At 38.2% G+C, this 11,001-nt stretch overlaps 1 protein-coding gene across 1 annotated transcript; it reads left to right on the top strand.

Moving 5' to 3' along the window:
* The first annotated feature begins 853 nt into the window (after positions 1 to 853).
* Positions 854 to 1,795, top strand: Or8k33 (olfactory receptor family 8 subfamily K member 33). The gene is given in 1 exon segment (NM_001000677.1): positions 854 to 1,795. A coding segment is annotated over 1 exon segment (942 nt).
* The last annotated feature ends 9,206 nt before the right edge of the window (positions 1,796 to 11,001 follow it).

Genomic DNA, 11,001 nt, shown 5'->3' with positions numbered 1-11,001 from the left:
AAGACTATACGATAAAAAAGAATTGGTATATTTTACAAATGTAAATATTTGTAAAATTTCAACTGAATATGTGTGCTAGAAAACCACTTACATACTCTACAGTAGCAATGTGTTTTTTACAGCTGTTATCTCTCCAGGCACATATTTGCATATTTTTCTTTTCATAAAAATTTTAAGAGAATTGACACATGTGTTATTGAGGCTATTGAATTAATTATTATTAACAATTGAAATTATTTGATGCAGATGGAAAACAACAGTACAATGGTGATTCATTTGCCATGTATCTAACAATTAAGTTCTAACAGAATCTAACCATAATTTTAAATTTCTTTACATATATATTCATGTCTGCTTTTCTTCTGTTGTCCCATCAGTATATGTATGCATGTTTATATGTATCTATAAGGCTATCTATGATGTACTTATATTTACCATTTATCTACCTAGCATCCATTGACAGTTAAGTATATAACAGAAGTTTCTAACCTTATACATGAGTTGTTGATATTGATATTATTTAGAGCTCTATCAGAAACAAATATAGTGTTTACCAGACGAAATGACTGCAAAACCTTAGAGCAGAGTCACAATTCATGTTTACATTGGAACTATCTCTCTCATCTACTCTAATTTTTTCAATAGAAATTTTATGAATCAGTAAAAAAAATTAGCTTCTATCTTTTAATTTGCGTATCCCTATGAATAAATATGTTTTAAATATTAATATTTTTATGCATTAAGTTAGAAATGTTAGATATTTCTTACTTGTAATAGTTTGTCCTTAATATAATGCATTCTAAAACAATTACTATTTTATTGCTTCTGTTTATGACAGGTTTTCTGATAGAGAATGGATAAACATAACATAACAGTGGTGACTGAATTCATCTTGATGGGAATCACTAAGAACCCTGACCTGCAGGCCCCATTGTTTGGGTTATTTCTCATTATTTACCTGACCTCAGTGACTGGCAATCTGGGAATAATCATCCTTACCAATGTAGACTCCAAATTACAGACACCAATGTATTTCTTCCTTAGGCATTTGGCTTTCACTGACTTTGTTTACTCAACAACTGTGGGACCAAAAATGTTGGTAAATTTTGTTGTAGATCAAAATGCAATTTCCTACTATCTTTGTGCTACACAGCTAGCTTTTTTCCTTCTCTTCATTGGCAGTGAGCTCTTTATTCTGTCTGCAATGTCCTATGACCGCTATGTGGCCATCTGTAAGCCTCTCCTCTACACTGTCATCATGTCACATAGGGTATGTTGGGTCCTAGTCACAATGACCTATCTTTACTGTACATTTATGTCACTTGTAGTCACCATAAATATTTTCTCTTTATCCTTCTGTGGCTATAATGTCATCAATCATTTCTTTTGTGACTGTATCCCCTTAATATCTTTGGTTTGCTCAAACACACAAGAAGTTGAACTGATAGTTATGATCTTTGCAGCTTTTGATTTGATTTCCTCCCTTGTGGTTGTGCTTATGTCCTACCTGCTCATTCTCATAGCTGTTCTCAGGATGAACTCTGCTGCAGGCAGACGTAAAGCTTTCTCTACTTGTGGGTCCCACTTGACAGTGGTTACAGTGTTCTATGGGACATTGATATTTATGTATGTACAACCTGAATCTAGTCATTCCATTGATACTGATAAAATATCATCCATTTTTTATACTCTAATCATCCCCTTGTTGAATCCCCTGATCTATAGCCTGAGGAACAAAGATGTAAAAGATGCCCTACAAAGAACCTGGCAAAAAATATTCACCATATTTTCTTAAAATTAACAGGCAGTACAAATCCTTCAAACCAGATTTCCATATTCAACCATTTTACTTCCCTCCAGAGTGTAGAGCACCAGTGAATGTGTTAAGTATGTATTAACTACTTGAATGGTTGTGCTAATCAAGTTTCCATATATTATACTTGCATTAGAAAGAATGAATTTTTCCAGGGGACATTATCTACTATGAATAACTGCCAAGCCTATTGCAAAACATAAGCAAATTTAGCGACTATGGAACTGAAGGTATAGCTAAAGATGCATCCAGTGCATGAGAGAGAAATAGAGAAATTATACTATGTACAAAAGAAGAATTTGAATGTTCTAGTGGAATTTTTTATTAAAATAAACACTATAACATTTGTATATAACAGCATGTACTTTTGTTTAATGAAATTATAATCATTTTTATTTAATTTTGGTTTGTATATTCTACTGTTGCAGACTTCAATAAAATAAACCTTAATTATTGTCACATCAAATCTTGACTCCCACATTACCTTACCCCTCCCCATCTGAAACATTTTTCTTTTTTTTAATTTATTTATGTAATGTATGTGAGTACACTTTTGATCCCTTCAGAGACACCAGAAAAGGGCACTGCACCCCATTACAGATGGTTGTGAGCCACCATGTGGTTGTTGGGAATAGAACTCAGGACCTCTGGAAGAGCAGTCAGTGTTCTTAACCACTGAGCAATCTCTCCAGCCACGAAACATTTCTTTTCAAATATCCCTTTCTACTTTCTCCCTTGACTTTTGGCCCACTGAGTTTAATAAGAGTTACTTGTGCAATGTTAGGTAGCAGGTTTTTTAAAAATAGGGCAAACAAACCCGCTGATCCCGGCCTGCAGCAGCTCTCTGCTCCCAGACCCCATGGGAGAGAGACCTCACCGGCTGGTCAGGTGGGCACTCCTGAGGCTGCAGAGCGGAAGAGACCACCAACACTGCCCACCCCTGCCCACATCCCTGGCCCAAGAGGAAACTGTATACAGGCGGCAGGACCCCTGCGCCTGAGACACTGCTGGAACCTGAAGGGTCAGAGTGGATAAACAGTTCTCTGCACCCAAATCCCGTGGGAGGGAGAGATAAACCTACAGTGAGGCAGACACGCCTGGGAAACCAGAAGAGACTGCACTCTGCACGCATCTCTGAGGCCAGAGGAAAACACCAAACGCCATCTGGAACCCTTGTGCACTGAGGCTACCAGAAAGGGCGGTGCAGATCTTCCTGGTTGCTGCCACCGCGGAGAGCTCGTGGGCAGAACCCCACGAGCAAACTTGAGCCTCGGGATCACAGGTAAGACGAACTTTTCTGCTGCAAGTGACCTGCCTGGTGAACACCAGACACAGGCCCACAGGAACAGCTGAAGACCTGTAGATAGGAAAAACTACACGCCCGAAAGCAGAACACTCTGTAACCATAACTGGCTGAAAGAAAACAGGAAAACAGGTCTACAGCACTCCTGACACACAGGCTTATAGGACAGTCTAGCCACTGTCAGAAATAGCAGAACAAAATAACACTAGAGATAATCTGATGGCAAGAGGCAAGCGCAGGAACCCAAGCAACAGAAACCAAGACTACATGGCATCATTGGAGCCCAATTTTCCCACCAAAGCAAACACGGAATATCCAAACACAACAGAAAAGCAAGAGCTAGTTTCAAAATCATATTTGATCATGATGCTGGAGGACTTCAAGAAAGACGTGAAGAACTCCCTTAGAGAACAAGTAGAAGCCTACAGAGAGGAATCACAAAATCCCTAAAAGAATTCCAGGAAATCATAAATAAACAAGTAGAAGCCCATAGAGAGGAGTCACAAAAATCCCTGAAAGAATTCCAGGAAAACACAATCAAACAGTTGAAGGAATTAAAAATGGAAATAGAAGCAATCAAGAAAGAACACATGGAAACAATCCAGGATATAGAAAACCAAAAGAAGAGACAAGGAGCTGTAGATACAAGCTTCACCAACAGAATACAAAAGATGGAAGAGAGAATCTCAGGAGCAGAAGATTCCATAGAAATCATTAACTCAACTGTCAAAGATAATGTAAAGTGGAAAAAACTACTGGTCCAAAACATACAGGAAATCCAGGACTCAATGAGAAGATCAAACCTAAGGATAATAGGTATAGAAGAGAGTGAATACTCCCAGCTCAAAGGACCAGTAAATATCTTCAACAAAATCATAGAAGAAAACTTACCTAACCTAAAAAAAGAGATACCCATAGGCATACAAGAAGCCTACAGAACTCCAGATAGATTGGACCAGAAAAGAAACACCTTCCGTCACATAATAGTAAAACACCAAATGCACAAAATGAAGAAAGAATATTAAAAGTAGTAAGGGAAAAAGGTCAAGTAACATATAAAGGCAGACCTATCAGAATTACACCAGGCTTTTCGCCAGAAACTATTAAAGCAAGAAGATCCTGGACAGATATCATACAGACCCTAAGAGAACACAAAAGTCAGCCCAGATTACTGTATCCTGCAAAACTCTCAATTAACATAAATGGAGAAAGCAATATATTCCATGACAAAACCAAATTTACACAATATCTTTCTACAAATCCAGCACTACAAAGGATAATAAATGGTAAAGCCCAACATAAGGAGGCTAGCTATACCCTAGAAGAAGCAAGAAACTAATCATCTTGGCAACAAAACAAAGAGGACAAAAGCACACAATCATAACCTCACATCCAAATATGAATATAACAGGAAGCAATAATCACTATTCCTTAATATCTCTCAACATCAATGGCCTCAACGCCCCAATAAAAAGAATTAGATTAACAAACTGGATACACAACGAGGACCCTGCATTCTGCTGCCTACAGGAAACACACCTCAGAGAAAAAGACAGACACTACCTCAGAGTGAAAGGCTGGAAAACAATTTTCCAAGCAAATGGTCAGAAGAAGCAAGGTGGAGTAGCCATTCAAATATCAAATAAAATCAATTTTCAACTAAAAGTCATCAAAAAAGATAAGGAAGGACACTTCATATTCATCAAAGGAAAAATCCACCAAGGTGAACTCTCAATCCTAAATATCTATGCCCCAAATACAAGGGCACCTACATACATAAGAGAAACCTTACTAAAGCTCAAAACACACATTGCACCTCACATAATAATAGTGGGAGATTTCAACACCCCACTCTCATCAATGGACAGATCATGGAAACAGAAATTAAACAGAGACGTAGACAGACTAAGAGAAGTCATGAGCCAAATGGACTTAACAGATATTTATAAAACATTCTATTCTAAAGCAAAAGGATATACCTGCTTCTGAACTCCTCATGGTACTTTCTCCAAAATGACGATATAATTGATCAAAAAACAGGCCTCAACAGGTACAGAAAGATAAAAATAATCCCATGCATGATATCAGACCACTATGGCCTAAAACTGGTCTTCAATGACAATAAGGGAAGAATGCCCACATATACGTGGAAATTGAACAATGCTCTACTCAATGATAACCTGGTCAAGGAAGAAATAAAGAAAGAAATTAAAGACTTTTTAGAATTTAATGAAAATGAAGGTACAACATACCCAAACTTATGGGACACAATGAAAGCTGTGCTAAGAGGAAAACTCATAGCGCTGAGTGCCTGCAGAAAGAAACAGGAAAGAGCATATGTCAGCAGCTTGACAGCACACCTAAAAGCTCTAGAACAAAAAGAAGCAAATACACCCAGGAGGAGTAGAAGGCAGGAAATAATGAAACTCAGAGCTGAAATCAACCAAGTAGAAACTAAAAGGACCATAGAAAGAATCAACAGAACCAAAAGTTGGTTCTTTGAGAAAATCAACAAGATAGATAAACCCTTAGCCAGACTAACGAGAGGACATAGAGAGTGCGTCCAAATTAACAAAATCAGAAATGAAAAGGGAGACATAACTACAGATTCAGAGGAAATTAAAAAAAATCATCAGATCTTACTATAAAAGCCTACATTCAACAAAACTTGAAAATCTACAGGAAATGGACAATTTCCTAGACAGATACCAGGTACCGAAGTTAAATCAGGAACAGATAAACCAGTTAAACAACCCCATAACTCCTAGGGAAATAGAAGCAGTCATTAAAGGTCTCCCAACCAAAAAGAGCCCAGGTCCCGACAGGTTTAGTGCAGAATTCTATCAGACCTTCATTGAAGACCTCGTACCAATATTATCCAAACTATTCCACAAAATTGAAACAGATGGAGCACTACCGAATTCCTTCTATGAAGCCACAATTACTCTTATACCTAAACCACACAAAGGCCCAAGAAAGAAAGAGAACTACAGACCAATTTCCCTTATGAATATCGACGCAAAAATACTCAATAAAATTCTGGCAAACCGAATCCAAGAGCACATCAAAACAATCATCCACCATGATCAAGTAGGCTTCATCCCAGGCATGCAGAGATGGTTTAATATACGGAAAACCATCAACGTGATCCATTATATAAACAAACTGAAAGAACAAAACCATATGATCATTTCATTAGATGCTGAGAAAGCATTTGACAAAATTCAACACGCCTTCATGACAAAAGTCCTGGAAAGAATAGGAATACAAGACCCATACCTAAACATAGTAAAAGCCATATATAGCAAACCAGTTGCTAACATTAAACTAAATGGAGAGAAACTTGAAGCAATCCCACTAAAATCAGTGACTAGACAAGGCTGCCCACTCTCTCCCTACTTATTCAATATAGTTCTTGAAGTTCTAGCCAGAGCAATCAGAAAACAAAAGGAGGTCAAGGGGATACAGATCGGAAAAGAAGAAGTCAAAATATCACTATTTGCAGATGATATGATAGTATATTTAAGTGATACCAAAAGTTCCACCAGAGAACTACTAAAGCTGATAAACAACTTCAGCAAAGTGGCTGGGTATAAAATTAACTCAAATAAATCATTAGCCTTCCTCTACACAAAAGAGAAACAAGCCGAGAAAGAAATTAGGGAAATGACACCCTTCAAAATAGACCCAAATAATATAAAGTACCTCGGTGTGACTTTAACCAAGCAAGTAAAAGATCTGTACAATAAGAACTTCAAGACTCTGAAGAAAGAAATTGAAGAAGTCCTCAGAAGATGGAAAGATCTCCCATGCTCATGGATTGGCAGGATTAATATAGTAAAAATGGCCTTTTTACCAAAAGCGATCTACAGATTCAATGCAATCCCCATCAAAATACCAATCCATTTCTTCAAAGTGTTAGACAGAACAATTTGTAAATTCATCTGGAATAACAAAAAACCCAGGATAGCTAAAACTCTCCTCAACAATAAAAGGACGTCAGGGGGAATCACTATCCCTGAACTCAAGCAGTATTACAGAGCAATAGTGATAAAAACTGCATGGTATTGGTACAGAGACAAGCAGATAGACCAATGGAACAGAATCGAAGACCCAGAAATCAACCCACACACCTATGGTCACTTGATTTTTGACAAAGGAGCCAAAACCATCAAATGGAAAAAAGATAGCATTTTTAGCAAATGGTGCTGGTTCAACTGGAGGTCAACATGTAGAAGAATGCAGATCGATCCATGTTTATCACCCTGTACAAAGCTTAAGTCCAAGTGGATCAAGGACCTCCACATCAAACCAGATACACTCAAACTAATAGAAGAAAAACTAGGGAAGCATCTGGAACACATGGGCACTGGAAAAAATTTCCTGAACAAAACACCAATGGCTTATGCTCTGAGATCAAGAATCGACAAATGGGATTTTATAAAACTGCAAAGCTTCTGTAAGGCAAAAGACACTGTGGTTAGGAAAAATCGGCAACCAACAGATTGGGAAAAGATCTTTACCAATCCTACAACAGATAGAGGCCTTATATCCAAAATATACAAAGAACTCAAGAAGTTAGACCGCAGGGAGACAAATAACCTTATTAAAAAATGGGGTTCAGAGCTAAACAAAGAATTCACAGGTGAAGAATGCCGAATGGCTGAGAAACACCGAAAGAAATGTTCAACATCTTTAGTCATAAGGGAAATGCAAATAAAACAACCCTGAGATTTCACCTCACACCAGTGAGAATTGCTAAGATCAAAAACTCAGGTGACAGCAGATGCTGGCGAGGATGCGGAGAAAGAAGAACACTTCTCCATTGTTGGTGGGATTGCAGACTGGTACAACCATTCTGGAAATCAGTCTGGAGGTTCCTCAGAAAATTGGACATTGAACTGCCTGACGATCCAGCTATACCTCTCTTGGGCATATACCCAAAAGATGCCTCAACATATAAAAGAGACACGTGCTCCACTATGTTCATCGCAGCCTTATTTATAATAGCCAGAAGCTGGAAAGAACCCAGATGCTCATCAACAGAGGAATGGATACAGAAAATGTGGTACATCTACACAATGGAATATTACTCAGCTATCAAAAACAATGACTTTATGAAATTCGTAGGCAAATGGTCAGAACTGGAAAATATTATCCTGAGTGAGGTAACCCAATCACAGAAAAACACACATGGTATGCACTCATTGATAAGTGGCTATTAGCCCAAATGCTTCAATTACCCTAGATGCCTAGAACAAATGAAACTTAAGACGGATGATCAAAATGTGAATGCTTCACTCTTTCTTTAAAAGGGGAACAAGAATACCCTTGGCAGGAAATAGAGAGGCGAAGATTAAAACAGACACAGAAGGAACACCCATTCAGACCCTGCCCCTCATGTGGCCCATGCATATACAGCCATCCAATTAGACAAGATGGATGAAGCAAAGAAATGTAGGCCGACAGGAGCCGGATGTAGATCTCTCCTGAGAGACACAGCCAGAATACAACAACACAGAGGCGTATGCCAGCAGCAAACCACTGAGTTGAGAATAAGACCCCTGTTGAAGGAATCAGAGAAAGAACAGGAAGAGCTTGAATGGGCTCGAGACCCCATATGTACAACAATGCAAGCAACCAGAGCTTCCAGGGACTAAGCCACTACCTAAAGACTATATACATGGACTGACCCTGGACTCTGACCTCATAGGTAGCAATGAATATCCTAGTAAGAGCACCAATGGAAGGGGAAGCCCTGGGTCCTGCTAAGACTGAACCCCCAGTGAACTAGATTGTTGGGGGGAGGTCGGCAAGGGGGGAGGATGGGGAGGGGAACACCCATAAAGAAGGGGAGGGGGAAGGGGGATGTTTGCCCGGAAACCGTGAAAGGAAATAACACTCGAAATGTATATAAGAAATACTCAAGTTAATAAAAAAAATAGGGCAAACTATATTTAGCTTCAACTTTGAAAAAAAAAGACATTCTATTGCTTTCCTGCAGGAAATGATGGCATCTCAGAGGCTCTCTGACAACATGATTGGAATGTTTTTGAACTTAGTCTAGTCTACTCTAATACAGATATGCACAGCTGCTATGAGTTACTGAGTTCAATATTTATGTCATAGCCAGATGACATAATTTTACTTTATATCTTAGTTACCTTAGACCTTAAATTCTTTCTGCCCACCCTTCTCTGACATCCCCTAAGCTGCACAGATAGATCACAGATTTTCATTAATCAAGCATTCTACCAATACTTATTCTCATGTCTTTGCCTACCATTGTTTTTCTGCACCAAGTGTATCCAACTACAGTAAAAATTATATTGATAAAGGAATAATGTTTATGATGACACTTGTAGTTTTTCAACTAACACATCATCACTTGGTATTCTAAGGCTGAATTAAATTATAAAAAGGACTGAAGGACAAAACTGACCAGCATTTCATACCTGAATATTTACTTTAAGTGTCTGAAATTTTCAGTTTTTCATTAGCATATCATTTCATACCTCTTTTAAGTTGCATCTGTTGTAAAATTAATTTCAATATTATTTAATTACTTAAAAGAAGAAACAAACAAATTAGTTTCATCTGACTGTTTCTTAATACAGTCTAAGGTTTAAGGTTGCACCACCCTAGGTATTGTCTTGCAATTGTCATTTCCATCAAAGATAAGAAATGTGGGCTAAAGTCATTGCCTTGGGATCCTGTGAGTCTCTCTCTTCCTTGGAATCTGGGACTTTCTACCACCAGTTCCCCATTCTACACTCCTACTTGTTTCTTTTTTTTTTTTTTTCCTGTGAACTGTTTTGGTCTGTCCCTGTTTTTTTTTTTTTGTTTGTTTGTTTGTTTTTGTTTTTTTTTTATTATTATTAACTTGAGCTCCTACTTGTTTCTATTCAATTTCCTGACCCTCTGGACTTCTCTCCTGTTCCTTCCAATACACAATTCTGCCCCACATTTTACCATTCCCCTCCTCTCTCCCTCCAAGGTCACTTCCTCCTTCTACCTCGTGTAATTATTTTTTCCCTTCCTATGTTGGATTGAAGCATCTACACTTAGGTCTTTCTTCTTCCTAAGCTCCATATGGTTTGTGGGTTGTAACATGTGTATTCTTAACTTTTGGGCTAATATCCACTCATCAGTGAGTGCATACCCTGTGTGTTCATTTGTGTCTGGGTTATCTCACTCAGGATGATATTTTGTAGTTCCATCCATTTGCCTGAGAATTTTATGAAGTCATTGTATTTAATAGCTGAGTAGTTCTTCATTGTGTAAATGTACTACATTTTCTGTATCCATTCTTCTGTTGAGGAACATCGGGGTTGTTTCTAGCTTCTGGCTGTTATTAATAAGACTTATTTAAACATTGTGGAGCATGTGTCCTTGTTATATGTTGGAGCATATTTTGGTAATATGCCAAGTAGTAGTACAGCTACATCTTCATGCAGAACTATTTCCAATATTCTAATGAACCACAGGATTGATTTCCAAAGAGGTTTTAGCCAAAATGCCCAACAAAAGGGAAAGAGAATCTATAGAGACCACCTCTAGTATATAGGCTCAGCCCTAGTTGAGGGATGAGGCCATCCACCCATCTAAAAATTTTAGACCTAGTAATAGTCCTGTCCAAAGGAAAGACAGGGACAAAAAATGGAACAAAAATAGAAGCAAAGGCCATCCAGAAGCTGCTTCAAGCAGGGATCCATTCCATCTGCAGACATCAAACCCTTATACTTTTGCTGATGCCAAGAAGTCCTTGCTGACAGAAGGCTTGTATGGCTGCTCCCTGAGAGGTTCTACCAGCACCTAACCAATACACACACATACACACACACACACACACACACACACACACACACACACACACACACACACA

Source organism: Rattus norvegicus, chromosome 3 (genome assembly GCF_021556685.1).
Source record: "Rattus norvegicus strain SHRSP/BbbUtx chromosome 3, alternate assembly SHRSP_T2T, whole genome shotgun sequence".
Taxonomy (NCBI): domain Eukaryota; kingdom Metazoa; phylum Chordata; class Mammalia; order Rodentia; family Muridae; genus Rattus; species Rattus norvegicus.
Note: the sequence above shows the minus strand (reverse complement) of the source record. Positions and strands in the feature narration are given on the sequence as shown.